This window comes from Mustelus asterias, chromosome 3, assembly GCF_964213995.1.
Source record: "Mustelus asterias chromosome 3, sMusAst1.hap1.1, whole genome shotgun sequence".
Taxonomy (NCBI): Eukaryota; Metazoa; Chordata; class Chondrichthyes; order Carcharhiniformes; family Triakidae; genus Mustelus; species Mustelus asterias.
Genome location: NC_135803.1, coordinates 1,049,741 through 1,065,176, shown reverse-complemented (window position 1 = coordinate 1,065,176; position 15,436 = coordinate 1,049,741). Strand labels below are relative to the sequence as shown.

Below are 15,436 nucleotides of genomic sequence, written 5' to 3'. Positions count from 1 at the left end.
AGTGTGATGGGGAGAGTGAGGGGGGGAGTGAGGGGGCAAGAGGGGGAGACAGAGGGGGAGAGAGTGAGGGGGAGATGGAGGGGGAGAGTGTGAGGGGAGAGTGAGGGGGCAAAAGGGGAAGGCAGAGGGGGAGTGAGTGAGGGGAGAGAGTGAGGGAGAGTGAGGGGGAGTGAGGGGGAGAGAGTGAGGGGGAGAGATGGGAAGACAGAGGGGGAGAGAGGGGGAGAGTGAGGGGGAGGGGAGAGTGTGAGGAGGAGGGGAGAATGTGAAGGGCAGTTGGTGGTGAGGAGCGGGGTTGATGAGGGGCAGTGGGGGTGAGAGGCAGTGGGGGTGGGGCAGTTGGGGCGAGGGGCAGTGAGGGTGAGGGGCAGTGGGGGTGAGGGGCAGTAGGGTGAGGGGCAGCGGGGGTGAAGGGCAGTGAGGGTGAGGGGCAGTGGGGGTGAGGGGCAGTGGGGCTGGGGGCAGTTGGGGTGAGGGACAGTGGGGGTGGGGGCAGTTGGGGTGAGGGGCAGTGGGAATGAGGGGCAGTGGGGTGAAGGGCAATGAGGGTGAGGGGCAGTGAGGGTGAGGGGCAGTGGGAGTGAGGGGCGGGGTGGGGCAGTGGGAGTGAGGGGCAGTGAGGGTGAGGGGCAGTGGGAGTGAGGGGCAGTGAGGGTGAGGGGCAGTGAGGGTGAGGGGCAGTGGGGGTGAGGGGCAGTGAGGGTGGGGGCAGTTGGGGTGAGGGACAGTAGGGGTGGGGGCAGTTGGGGTGAGGGGCAGTGGGAATGAGGGGCAGTGGGGTGAAGGGTAATGAGGGTGGGGGGCAGTGAGGGTGAGGGGCAGTGGGGGTGAGGGGGCAGTGGGGCTGAGGGGCAGTGAGTGTGAGGGACAGTGTTTTGAGAAATTGTTCTGTTGGATTTTGTTCGGATGGGTCCCCGGTGTGGGTTGCTGGAGGGGAGGTTGGGCAAGGATTGGGGGAGAGGTTTTGGGGGAGGGACTGGGGAGGGGTTGAGGGGGAGGGGCTTGGGGAGGGTTTGGGGAAGCGTCCTGAGGGAGGGGTCTGTGGGTGGGTCCGGGGAGTGTCTGGGGGGATGGGGACGGGGAGGGTCGGGGAGGAGGGGGACGGGGAGGGTCCGGGGGGAGGGGGACGGGGAAGGCCGGGGGGGAGGGGGATGGGGAGGGTCGGGGGGATGGGCAGGGTCGGGGGGAGGGGGAAGGGGAGGGTCGGGGGAGGGGGATGGGGAGGGTCGGGGGGTGGGGGAGTGGGTGGGTCGGGGGGAGGGGGAGTGGGTGGGTCGGGGCGGAGGGTCGGGGGAGGGGGAGTGGGTGGGTCGGGGGGGGGTCGGGGGAGGGGGTGTGGGTGGCTCTGGGGAGGGGGGCAGGGTCGGGGGGAGGGGGAGTGGGTGGTCAGGGGAGGGGGAGTGGGTGGGTCGGGGGAGGGGGAGTGGGTGGGTAGGGGGAGGGGGAGTGGGTGGGTCGGGGGAGGGGGAGTGGGTGGGTCGGGGGAGGGGGAGTGGGTGGGTCGGGGGAGGGGGGCAGGGTCGGGGGGAGGGGGAGTGGGTGGTCAGGGGAGGGGGAGTGGGTGGGTCGGGGGAGGGGGAGTGGGTGGGTAGGGGGAGGGGGAGTGGGTGGGTCGGGGGAGGGGGAGTGGGTGGTCAGGGGAGGGGGAGTGGGTGGGTCGGGGGGAGGGGGAGTGGGTGGGTCGGGGGAGGGGGAGTGGGTGGGTCGGGGGAGGGGGAGTGGGTGGGTCGGGGGAGTGGGTGGGTCAGGGGAGGGGGAATGGGTGGGTCGGGGGGAGGGGGAGTGGGTCGGGGGGAGGGGGAGGGTCGGGGGGGAGGGTCAGGGGAGGGGGTGGGCGGGGCTGGGGGGGGGGGTGGGCGGGGCTGGGGGGGGTGGGCGGGGCTGGGGAGGGGTGGGCGGGGCTGGGGAGGGGTGGGCGGGGCTGGGGAGGGGTGGGCGGGGCTGGGGAGGGGGTGGGCGGGGCTGGGGAGGGGGGTGGGCGGGGCTGGGGGGGGGTGGGCGGGGCTGGGGAGGGGGTGGGCGGGGCTGGGGGGGGGTGGGCGGGGCTGGGGAGGGGGTGGGCGGGGCTGGGGAGGGGGTGGGCGGGGCTGGGGAGGGGGTGGGCGGGGCTGGGGAGGGGGTGGGGCGGGGCTGGGGAGGGGGTGGGCGGGGCTGGGGAGGGTGCAGAGTGAATTGTCTTTGTCGGTTCCCGGGAGAAGCTGCGGCACAAACTGGGAAAGTGAGCGGAGCCCCGAGAGCGGAATGGGGTGAGTGTGACCCCCGGGGGGAGGGATTGTTCCTTACCCCCCCGGGGCATGGTGTGTCCCTTACCCCCCCCGGCGCAGGGTGTGTCCCTTACCCCCCCGGCGCAGGGTGTGTCCTCTACCCCCCGGGGCATGGTGTGTCCCTTACCCCCCGGGGCAGGGTGTGTCCCTTACCCCCCGGGGCAGGGTGTGTCCCTTACCCCCCGGGGCAGGGTGTGTCCTTTACCCCCCGGGGCAGGGTGTGTCCCTTACCCCCCGGGGCAGGGTGTGTCCCGGACAGGGGGTTTTTCCTGGGCTGCAGTTTTGTTGCCATCTCCTTTGTCCAAGCGGCAAGTTTTGTTCAGTGTGGGACAGCTTGATCTGTGTCTCTGCCCATCTCTCTGTCTGTCTGTGGGTATGTGTCTCTCTCTCTGTGTCGCTCTGTCTCACTCTGTCTGTGTGTCTCTCTCTCTCTGTGTCGCTCTGTCTCACTCTGTCTGTGTGTCTCTCTCTCTCTGTGTCGCTCTGTCTCACTCTGTCTGTGTGTCTCTCTCTCTGTATCTCTCTGTTTCTCTCTCCCTGTGTCTCTCTCTGTCTCTGTCTGTGTGTCCCTCTCTGTCTGTCTCGCTCTCTGTCTGTGTCTCTCTGTGTGTCTCTCCTGCTGTCTCTGTCTGTGTCTCTGATGTTTGTGTGTATCTGTGTCTGTGTGTGTGTCTCTGTCTGTGTGTGTGTCTCTGTCTGTATGTGTGTGTGTGTCTCTCTTTCTCTCTGTCTCTCCCTCTCTCTGTCTGCGTACATACATTAAAATACCACAAAAATGTGTCAACCACTACCTCAACAGGGTTAGGCCATTCAGCCCCTCCATCTTGTTCTGCCATAGCCGTTCTTGTTCAGGGGCAGTACTCAATCCTGTGCTTCTCCTGTGATGCCAACATCCCAAAAACTAACAGCTAAAGAATGGAGCCAAGCACCAGCTGTTCTTTGTGAGAGACAGCATGTCCAGTTTGGGTTTATATTGGGAGTCTGTTAAACCAGCTTGCTGTCTCTGTTTCTGACACGCATTCAGGCTTAAGTGTGTTTGGGTGAGAAGTGAATTGCTAGTTTGAAACTCAGATGCAGCTTAAGGTGTGTGAGACTGCAGACAAAGCCTGCAGGATCGTGAAGGTGTGGGCGACAAGATGTTTGCCCTCATGAGTAAGAAGTCTCACAACACCAGCTTGTCCCCTCATGATGAAACCTCAGACTCGTGGATTCGGAGGGCTGGAATTTTCCAGCTCCCTTGAGTGGGCAGCACAGTGGTCAGCGCTGCTGCCTCACAGCGCCAGGGACCTGGGTTCAATTCCCAGCCTTGGGTGACTGTCTGTGTGCATGTTCTCCCCATGTCTGCGTGGGTTTCCTCCGGGTGCTCTGGTTTCCTTCCACAGTCCGAATGCATGCTGGTTAGGTGCTTTGGCCATGCTAAATTCTCCCTCAGTGTACCCGAACAGGCGTCAGAGTGTGGCGACTGGGGGATTTTCACAGTAACTTCATTGCAGTGTTAATGTAAGCCTAATTGTGACACTTGGCTTGGTCAAAGAAGACAGAGGATAGCAGTGGAAGGGTGTGTTTCTGAATGGAGGGCTGTGACAAGTGGTGTTCCTCAGGGATCAGTGCTGGGACCTTTGCTGTTTGTAATATATATAAATGATTTGGAGGAAAATGTAACTGGATTGATGAGTAAGTTTGCGGACGACACAAAGGTTGGTGGATTTGCGGATAGCGATGAGGACCATCAGAGGATACAGCAGGATATAGATCAGTTGGAGACTTGGGCGGAGAGATGGCAGATGGAGTTTAATCCGGATAAATGTGAGGTAATGCATTTTGGAAGGTCTAATACAGATAGGAATGGCAGAACCCTTAAGAGTATTGATGATAGGCAAAGGGATCTGGGTGTACAGGTACACAGGTCACTGAAAGTGGCAATGCAGGCGGAGAAGGTAGTCAAGAAGGCATATGGCTTGCTTGCTTTCATCGGCCGGGGTATTGAGTTTAAAATTTGGCAAGTCATGTTGCAGCTATATAGTACCTTGGTTAGGCCGCACTTAGAATATAGTGTTCAATTCTGGTCGCCACACTACCAGGATGTGGAGGCTTTGGAGAGGGTACAGAAAAGATTTACCAGGAAGTTGCCTGGAGGGCATTAGCTATGAGGAGAGGTTGGGGAAACTTGGTTTGTTCTCACTGGAGCGACGGAGGTTGAGGGGCGACCTGATAGAAGTCTACAAGATTATGAGAGGCATGGACAGAGTGGATAGTCAGAAGTTTTTTCCCAGGGTGGAAGTCAATTACTAGGGGGCATAGGTTTAAGGTGCGAGGGGCAAGGTTTAAAGGAGATGTACGAGGCAGATTTTTTACACAGAGAGTAGTGGGTGCCTGGAACTCGTTGCCAGGAGAGGTAGTGGAAGCGGATACGGTAGTGACTTTTAAGGGGCGTCTTGACAAGTACATGAATAGGATGGGAATAGAGGCATATGGTCCCCGGAAGGGTAGGGGGTTTTAGTTCAGTCGGGCAGCTTGGTCGGTGCAGACTTGGAGGGCCGAAGGGCCTGTTCCTGTGCTGTAATTTTCTTTGTTCTTTGCTCTTTGTTCTAATAAAACTGGGTTTTCTAAAGCCGGAGGCAGCCCGCATTAGCACCAGCAACATCTTCCAGTCCCACCGAAGGCAATTTATGTGGCGCACCTGTTCCCCGCCAGCTAGTGTCAACTTGTGCAGGGCTGGATGACCCCACCAATGAAAAGCGCCAGAAAATTCCACCCAAGGGGGTTTCCCATTAAAGACGGAGATGAGGGGGAATTATTTTCTGAGGGCAGTGAGTCTCTGGAATTCTCTTCCTCAGAGACTGCTGAGTCCGGGGTCATTGGATATATTCAAAGCCAAGATTACCAGGTTGTTGTTTGACAAGGAAATTAAAGATTATGTGGGGGTCAGGCAGAGAAGTGGAGTCGAGATCAGCCATGATCTGAATGAATGGTGGAGTCGGCTCGAAGGGCCGAGTGGCCTCCTCCTCCTACTCCTAGTTCAGATGTTTATTCCAGAGGTAGGACTGCAAACCATTCATGATGGTGAGTTAAATATTTCAGATTATAAATATTTGTAAAAGGGCCAAGGAACAGGGGACAGGTTGTCTAATGGATGAAAGATATCACCGATAGTTAAACAGGACGTCACAGTTTGAATGTGTAATGGGAACTTTCCACACACTGCCGGATAGCACCGATGAAATTGCAGAATATATAAATTCATGGATTCAAGAGGTTTGTAACGAAAGCAAAGTAGTTTCTGTGGAGTTAGTGCAGGGTTCTGGCCTGTGCTCCTTCATGGGAAGAGGTGATGGCTGCAATCAGTCAAGCCCCAAACCAGGGGGTACGTAGCACATTAGCGGAGAAAATAGTAAAGAAGATACACCCAATCATGCCTTTGTTGTTAAGAGGGTTGTCCTGGATTCCTGTGGATTTGAAGCTGCAGATGTCCATTTTCTGCAGCATTTCCCCAGCGTTGGATTCTGCTTATTATTTATTGAAGTTTATTTATTAATGTCACAAGTAAGGCTTACATTAACACTGCAATGAAAATCCCCGAGTTACCACACTCCGGCGCCTGTTCGGGTACACTGAGGGAGAATTTAGCATGGCCAATGCACCTAACCAGCATGTCTTTGGGAGGAAACCAGAGCACCCGGAGGAAACCCACGCAGACACGGGGAGAACGTGCAGACTCTGCACAGACAGTGACTCGAGGCTGGAATCAAACTTGGGTCCCTGGCCCTGTGAGGCAGCGGTGCTAACCACTGTACCACCCCGTGCCGTCCTTCAAGAATGTCACTTCCTGCATCAGGTTCCTGAAAGTGTTCAAGGAGAACATGCCCCTGTCTACATCAATGGGGACGAAGTAGAAATGGTCGAAAGCTTCAAGTTTTTAGGTGTCCAGATCACCAACAACCTGTCCTGGTCCCCCCCATGCCGACACTATAATTAAGGAAGTCCACCAACGCCTCTTCTTTCTCAGAAGACTAAGGAAATTTGGCATGTCAGCTATGACTCTCTCCAACTTTTACAGATGCACCACAGAAAGCATCCTTCCTGGTTGTATCACAGCTTGGTATGGCTCCTGCTCTGCTCAAGACCGCAAGGAACTACAAAAGGTCGTGAATGTAGCCCAGTCAATCACGCAAACCAGCCTCCCATCCATTGACTCTTGTCTAAACGTCCTGCTGCCTCGGCAAAGCAGCAGCATAATCAAGGAACTCATGCACCCCAGACATTCTCTCTTCCACTTTCTTCTTTCAGGAAAAAGATACAAAAGTCTGAGGTCACGGACCAACCGACTCAAGAACAGCTTCTTCTCTGCTGCTGTCAGACTTTTGAATGGACCTACCTCGCATTAAGTTGATCTTTCTCTGCACCCTAGCTATGACTGTCACACTATAAAGAACAAAGAAAATTACAGCACAGGAACAGGCCCTTTGGCCCTCCATGCCTGCACCGACCATGCTGCCCGACTGAACTAAAACCCCCTGCCCTTCCGGGGACCATATCCCTCTATTCCCATCCTACTCATGTATTTTTCCAGACTCCCCTTAAAAGTCACTATCGTATCTGCTTCCACTTCCTCCCCGGCAATGAGTTCCAGGCACCCACTCTGTGTAAAAAAAACTTGCCTCGTGCATCTACATTCTGCACACTCTTGTTTCCTTCTCTATGAATGGTATGCTTTGTCTGTATAGCGGGGCAAGAAACAATACTTTTCAGTGTATGTTAATACATGTGACAATAATAAATCAAATCAAATCAAGCAGGAAAGGTGCCAGACAAAGGACTGCAGGCAGGCTAAGTGCTGTAACCTTGTGACGAAGCAGGCCATTGCTACAAGACCTGCTCCAAATGTGGCCTTGCTTATTCACAGGTGATGAAAGCCAAGGCTGGCCAAGCAGATGAAACAGCCTGACTGCCGCCCACGATATGTGCAAACCGACCAGCAAAGCCTGCAGGCAGCAGGATGGGGCAATGAGGAAGGTAGCAGATGGCCAAGCATCACTCCCCACACCCTCACCTCTCGACGGATTGAACCAATGGAGGGGAATCCATCAGAGGGCCAGTTGTTGGGAGGTTGGCAGCTGGTGAGGAGGGCAGGAAGAAGTGGGGGAAAGGAGAATCTCACCTCCCTGATGAGTAGCATGAGAGCACTCCCATCCAACCCAGACGATGGACGTGGCCGTGCTTTGGACACGGGTGACAATGAGCATCTGGAGAAGAAAGGGCAGAACTCGAGGGAGTTGGAGAAGGAGACGTCTGTTCAGAAACAACGCAGTGACCAGTGTACCCCAACTCCAACCCCAAAGTGAGGAGACCAGCACACCCCAGCACTGGGAATTCGGGAGCAGTAATGCCCCTGGAGGGGGATGGATGGGAGAGACTCTCCCAATCGAGGAAATGACAGCACCTGGGTGGAGCAATCCGTTGGGAGGGATTCGGGACAATTTCCTCAGCCCATTCAAAGTGAAACAATTGTGGACGCTCTGGGCATGCAGGAACTGCAGTAAGAGTTTTAACAACACCAGGTTAAAGTCCAACAGGTTTATTTGGTAGCAAATGCCATTCGCTTTCGGAGCCCTGCTCCTTCGTCAGATGGAGTAGATATCTGCTCACAAACAAGGTGTTACCTTGTTTTAACCTGGTGTTAAAACTCTTACTATGTTTACCTTGTTTGAGAGCAGATTTCCACTCCATCTGACGAAGGAGCAGGGCTCCGAAAGCGAATGGCATTTGCTGCCAAATCAACCTGTTGGACTTTAACCTGCTGGTGTTAAAACTCTTACTGTGTTTACCCCAGTCCAATGCCAGCATCTCCACATGCAGGAAGTGACAGGAACTGTCAAAGACAACAGGTCTGGTAAGCGACAAAACTTGTTAAAACGGGGGTGAAGATCATTTCCATTAACGTGCGTAGTTTAAATCCACGATGCGATGTGTGACCTTGCCGATAGGAAAGCTGACCTGTTTCTGTACGAGTGTGCAAGGCCGCACCTCAGCTCCTACAGCCAATGGTCACATTGTTGGTAAGAAGTCTCACAACACGAGGTTAAAGTCCAACAGGTTTATTTAGTAGCACAAACCACAAGCTTTCAGAGCGCTGCTCCTTCATCAGGTGAGTGGGAGTTCTGTTCACAAACAGGGCATATAAAGACACAAACTCAATTTACAAAATAATGGTTGGAATGCGAGTCTTTACAGGTAATCAAGTCTTAAAGGTACAGACAATGTGAGTGGAGAGAGGGTTAAGCACAGGTTAAAGAGATGTGTATTGTCTCCAGTCAGGACAGTTAGTGAGATTTTGCAAGCCCAGGCAAGTCCTTGGGGGTTAATGATAGTGTGACATGAACCCAAGATCCCGATTGAGGCCGTCCTCATGTTTGCAAAACTTGGCTATCAGTTTCTGCTCAGCGACTCTGCGTTGTCGTGTGTCGTGAAGGCCGCCTTGGAGAACGCTTACCCAAAGATCAGAGGCTGAATGCCCGTGACCGCTGAAGTGTTCCCCCACAGGAAGAGAACACTCCTGCCTGGTGATTGTCGAGCCGTGTTCATTCATGATCTTCTGATCTTTGGGTAAGCGTTCTCCAAGGCGGCCTTCACGACACATGACAACGCAGAGTCGCTGAGCAGAAACTGATAGCCAAGTTCTGCACACATGAGGACGGCCTAAACCGGGATCTTGGGTTCATGTCACACTATCTGTAACCCCCACGACTTGCCTGGGCTTGCAAAATCTCACTAACTGTCCTGGCTAGAGACAATACACATCTCTTTAACCTGTGCTTAACCCTCTCTCCACTCAGTGTCTGTACCTTCAAGACTTGATTACCTGTAAAGACTCGCATTCCAACCATTATTTTGTAAATTGAGTTTGTGTCTTTATATGCCCTGTTTGTGAACAGAACTCCCACTCACCTGATGAAGGAGCAGCGCTCTGAAAGCTTGTGGCTTGTGCTACCAAATAAACCTGTTGGATTTTAACCTGGTGTGGTGAGACTTCTTACTGTGTTTACCCCAGTCCAACGCCGGTATCTCCACATCACATTGATGGTCCCAGGGCCATCAATCTGGTCAGGAGGAAGTGATTCATGTTCCTTGGACCTGGGTATTCTGCTGCAGGGGAGAGTGGGACAACCTCACCAGTTCCGAAGTGAAGGAGGTGGTGAGCGGGCACACCCTTGTTGCAGACGTTCTGTGCAGGAACGCTCCACTCTGGTTCATTAACATGTACATCCTGTTCCAGAGTGGCGAGCAGTTTGCAGCCCTTCAGCAGCTCCCACATTAATACAGGTCACTTCCAGATCTAGTCCATGACTTCAACTGTATCATCGACATGACCAGACGATCCAGCCAGGCCAAGAGCAAACTGGACACTACATCCAGATTCCTGATGCAAAGGGTAAAAGGCACCAAGCTGCATGACGTCTTCATCAAGCCTGCAGATGGAGCGCAGCGTAGGTACACGTGGTCACGGCCAGACGGGTCTGTCTGCTCCAGAATTGATTTCATGTTTGCATCCCGCGCGCTCACGGTCAGGTCCACTGACGTCAAGCCGGTGTTCTTCTCTGACCACTGCCTCCTGCTGGCCGACTGTCAGCTAGAGGAAAACCAGAAAGTGGGCAGAGGGTCCCGGAAGCTAAATGTAGAACTGTTGACCCCAGAGAACCTCGAGGAACTCAAAAGGGTTTACCAAGGTTGGAGAACCGTGAAACCCTTCTTTGAGTCTCCATCGCTCAGGTGGGAAACCATCAAGGAGAACATCAAAAGATTCTTCATCTGCAAAGGGGTTCAGAAGGCCAGGGAGAGACGGGGGGAAATGTCCCGACTCCAGAAAAGCATGCAGTATCTACTCCAACTGCAGTCGATGGGGGTTGATGTCAAGGAGGATCTCCGGGAGGTGAAGAGCCAGCAAGCCTCGCTCTTTGCCTCGGAGGCCTCCAAGGTTATCTTCCGGTCCAGGGTCCGCTCCGTGGAGCAGGATGAAACGTGCTCGCGTTTCTTCTTCCAGAAGGTGCACAGAGAAACCTCTGATCAGCAGCCTGAAGGAAGAAGATGGCTCTGTAAAGTCATCACAGTCTGACATTCTGAGGATTTGCAAATCCTTCTATGCCGGACTGTATGACCTGAAGCCAACAGACAGCACGGCCTCCCAGTCTTTCCTGTCGTCTATCACGGAGGTCTTAGACGACGGCGAGCGGGAGAACCTGGACAGACCGGTATGGCTTGATGATATCTCTTGTTTTACAGAGGGTGGGACGTCTGTGGAATGAGCTGCCGGAGGAAGTGGTTAAGGCAGGGACATTGACAACATTTAAAAGACATTTGGACAGATACATGGATAGGAAAGGTTTAGAGGGATATGGGCCAAATGGAGGTAAATGGAGTTAGCTTAGGTGGGCATTTTGGTCGGCATGGACCAGTTTGGGCCGAAGGGCCTGTCTCCGTGCCATTGATTCTATGATAAGGAGATCAAAACTGCACACAGTATTCCAGGTGTGGTCTCACCAAGGCCCTGTATAATTGAAGCAATTCATCCCTGCTCCTGTACTCGAATCCTCTCGCAATGAAAACCAACATACCATTTGCCGCCTTTACCTCCTGATGCACCTGCATGCTTACCTTCAGTGACTTACCTTGATACAAAAGTGTCCAGAGGGGCAAGTTTTTCACACAGAGGGTGGTGAGTGCCGGGAACAAGCTGCCAGAGGTAGTGGTAGAGACGGGTACAATTTTGTCTTTTAAAAAGCATTTAGATAGTTACATGGGTACGATGGGTATAGAGGGATATGGACCAAATGCGAGCAATTGGGATTAGCTTAGGGGTTTAAAAAAAAAGGGTGGCATGGACAAGTTGGGCCGAAGGGCCTGTTGCCATGCTGTAAACCTCTATGACTCTATAACTGGTGTACAAGGACACCCAAGTCTCGTTGCGTATTCCACTCTCTCAATTTACAGCCATTCAGATAATCTGTCTTCCTATTTTTGTTACCAAAGTGGATAACCTCACATTTATCCACATTCTACTGCATCTGCCATGCATTTGCAACTCCAACTTGATTTTCAAGTTTGCTGATGACACCACTATACAATGATGAGACGAAGTACAGGAAAGAGATAGAGAATCTAGTGAACTGGTGCAGTGACAAGAATCTCTCCCTCAATGTCAACAAAACAAAGAAGATTGTCATCGACTTCAGGAAGCGTAGTGGAGAACATGCCCCTGTCTACATCAATGGTGATGAAGTGGAAATAGAACATAGAACAGTACAGCACAGAACAGGCCCTTCGGCCCATGATGTTGTGCCGAGCTTTATCTGAAACCAAGATCAAGCTATCCCACTCCCTATCATCCTGGTGCGCTCCATGTGCCTATCCAATAACCGCTTAAATGTTCCTAAAGTGTCTGACTCCACTATCACTGCAGGCAGTCCATTCCACACCCCAATCACTCTTTGCGTAAAGAACCTACCTCTGATATCCTTCCTATATCTCCCACCATGAACCCTATAGTTATGCCCCCTTGTAATAGCTCCATCCACCTGAGGAAATAGTCTTTGAACGTTCACTCTATCTATCCCCTTCATCATTTTATACACCTCTATTAAGTCTCCCCTCAGCCTCCTCCACTCCAGAGAGAACAGCCCTAGCTCCCTCAACCTTTCCTCATAAGACCTACCCTCCAAACCAGGCAGCATCCTAGTAAATCTACTCTGCACTCTTTCCAGCGCTTCCACATCCTTCTTATAGTGAGGTGACCAGAACTGCACACAATATTCAAAATCTGGTCTCACCAAGGTCCTGTACAGTTGCAGCATAACCCCACGGCTCTTAAACTCCAACCCCCTGTTAATAAAGCTAACACACTATAGGCCTTCTTCGCAGCTTATCCACTTGAGTGGCAACCTTCAGAGATCTGTGGATATGGACCCCAAGATCTCTCTGTTCCTCCACAGTCTTCAGAACCCTACCTTTGACCCTGTAATCCACATTTAAATTAGTCCTACCAAAATGAATCACCTCACATTTCAAACATAGAAATCATAGAAACCCTACAGTGCAGAAGGAGGCCATTCGGCCCATTGAGTCTGCACCGACCACAATCGCACCCAGGCCCTACCCCCACATATTTACCTGCTAATCCTTCTAACCTCCACATCTCAGGATTCTAAGGGGCAATTTTTAACCTGGCCATATCTGGGTTAAACTCCATTTGCCATTTTTCAGCCCAGCTTTGCATCCTATCTATGTCTCTTTGCAGCCTACAACAGCCCTCCACCTCATCCACTACTCCACCAATCTTGGTGTCATCAGCAAATTTACTGATCCACCCTTCAGCCCCCTCCTCTAAGTCATTAATAAAAATCACAAAGAGCACAGGACCAGGCACTGATCCCTGTGGCACTCCGCTAGCAACCTGCCTCCAGTCCGAAAATTTTCCATCGACCACCACCCTCTGTCTTCGATCAGACAGCCAGTTACCTATCCAATCGGCCAACTTTCCCTCTATCCCACACCTCCTTACTTTCATCATAAGCCGACCATGGGGGATCTTATCAAACGCCTTACTAAAATCCATGTATATGACATCAACTGCCCGACCTTCATCAACACACTTAGTTACCTCCTCAAAAAATTCAGTCAAATTTGTGAGGCATGACTTGCCCTTCACGAATCCGTGCTGACTATCCCGGATTAATTCGCATCTTTCTAAATGGTCGTAAATCCCGTCCCTGAGGACCTTTTCCATCAATTTACCAACCACCGAAGTAAGACTAAGCAGTCTATAATTACCAGGGTCATTTCTATTCCCTTTCTTAAACAGAGGAACGACATTCGCCACTCTCCAGTCCTCTGGCACCATCCCCGTGGACAGTGAGGACCCAAATATCAAAACCAAAGGCTCTGCAATCTCATCCCTTGCCTCCCAAAGAATCCTAGGATATATTTCATCAGGCCCAGGGGACTTATCGACCTTCAGTTTATTCAAAACTGCCAGGACATCCTCCCTCCGAACATCTATTTCCTCCAGCCTATTAGCCTGTAACACCATCTCTTCCTCAAAAACATGGCCCCTCTCCTTGGTGAACACTGAAGAAAAGTATTCATTCATCACCTCGCCTATCTCTCCTGACCCCATACACAAGTTCCCACTACTGTCCTTGACCGGCCCTAACCTCACCCTGGTCATTCTTTTATTCCTCACATAAGAGTAAAAAGCCTTGGGGTTTTCCTTGATCCGACCCGCCAAGGACTTCTCATGTCCCCTCCTAGCTCTCCTAAGCCCCTTTTTCAGCTCATTCCTTGCTAACTTGTAACCCTCAATCGAGCCATCTGAACCTTGTTTCCTCATCCCTACATAAGCTTCCCTCTTCCTTTTCACAAGACATTCCACCTCTTTCGTGAACCATGGTTCCCTCACTCGGCCATTTCCTCCCTGCCTGACAGGGACATACCTATCAAGGACACCCAGTATTTGTTCCTTGAAAAAGTTCCACTTTCATTAGTGCCTTTCTCTGACAGGCACTAATCAAGAGCTTCAGGTTTCTAGGTGTCCAAATTACCAACAACTTGTCCTGGTCCCTCCATGCTAATGCTATAGTTAAGAAAGCCCACCAATGCCTCTACTTTCTCAGGAGGCTAAGAAGATTTAGCATGCCCACTATGACTCTCAACAATTTTTGAGATTGATATGACTGAAAGATGAATGGCTTTTATCACCCGAATTCTACCGCCCCACCCACCACATGAATCGGAGCGGGTGAGAGGCGGACAATAGGAAGTTCTATCGACCTCGGGCAGGATTGTACCGTTTCAGGATGATCGGGGCTTTAAAACCCCGCTCTAAATCTTTATAAATAGAGGGTTAGATTATAAAGGAGAAGATGTTTTTCTCCAGACTGTAAAGTATTGTTTAGCTGAAACCTGATGTAATTGTGTCCAGTTTTGGGCATTGCACCTTAGAAAAGAGATATTGGCTTTGGAAGCAATGCCGATTCAGCAGAATGTTAACAGGACTCGACGGAATAATTTTGAGGAGAGATTACATAAACAAGCCTCGAATTCCCTGGAACCTAAAAGGCTGGGGTGTGATTTGCTAAAGTTTTTTGAATTTTGGAAAAAAAGTTAAGAGGATCAGTAAAGAGAAAGAAAAACTTAAAATTCAAGTCCGAACATCAGGAGTGAAATTTGGCAGCACTTCTTCACATGAAAGGCAGGGGGTGGAATTCTCTTCCCCTCTCAGACCCCTGCCCTGTGATACAAGCAGCATGCCTCCTCTGTTAATCATTTTAAATCCGAGGTTGACTGGCCTTTCCTAGTCAAGAACATGGAGTTGAGGCAGATGGATGGAGTTAGGTTAGACATCAGCTGTTATTGCTTTGAATGGTGCACCACACTCAAGGAGCTGAATAGACTCCTGTATGAATAATCTTTTAATTGTATCATATCCCGACATAAATGTAAGTCACTCTGGATTAATCTGTGCCCTGTTTGGTCTGACTTCTCATACACCAATGATTTATCTTTAAAATCTTTCAGAGTGCTGGATTGCTGGCCAGACCAGCATTTGTCGCCTATCCCTAATTGCCCGTGAGAAGATGGTGGTGAACTGTCTTTTTGAACTGCTGGAATCCATATGGTGTAGGGTGTCTGGGAGTCATCCCAGAGTACTTAAGGAAGTGGCCCTGGAAATAGTAGACCCATTAGTGGTTATTTTCCAAAATTCTTTGGACTCTGGGTTGCTTCCTACAGATTGGAGGGTAGCTAATGTAAGCCCGCTATTCAAAAAGGGAGATAGAGAGAAAACAGGGAACTATAGACCAGTGAGCCTAACATCGGTACTGGGGAAGTTGCTGGAGTCGATTATCACGAATTTCATAACTCGGCATTTGGAAGGCAGTGGTATAATCAGACAAAGTCACATGGATTTACAAAAGGGAAATCATGCTTGATGAATCTATTGGAACTTTTTGAGGGTGTAACTAGTCGAGTTGACCGAGGAGAACCAGTGGATGGGGTTTATTTAAACTTTCAGAAGGCTATCGACAAGGTCTCACATAACAGACTAGGATGTAAAGTTAAAGCACGTGAGATTGCAGATAATGTCTTGAGTTGGATAGAAAGCTGGTTAGCAGATAGGAAGC

At 51.7% G+C, this 15,436-nt stretch overlaps 1 protein-coding gene across 3 annotated transcripts in view; it reads left to right on the top strand.

Moving 5' to 3' along the window:
• Positions 1-2,153: 2,153 nt before the first annotated feature.
• Positions 2,154-15,436, top strand: part of masp1 (MBL associated serine protease 1) — a 250,250-nt gene continuing 236,967 nt past the window's right edge. For 2 of the 3 annotated variants that reach the window (XM_078204214.1, XM_078204221.1), the window contains exon 1: positions 2,186-2,246. In XM_078204214.1, coding sequence (XP_078060340.1) covers positions 2,242-2,246 — 5 coding nt within the window. In that variant the 5' untranslated portion in view covers positions 2,186-2,241. Of the gene's footprint in view, positions 2,247-15,436 lie in introns of all 3 variants that reach the window. The other variant, XM_078204208.1, reaches the window with a different exon arrangement.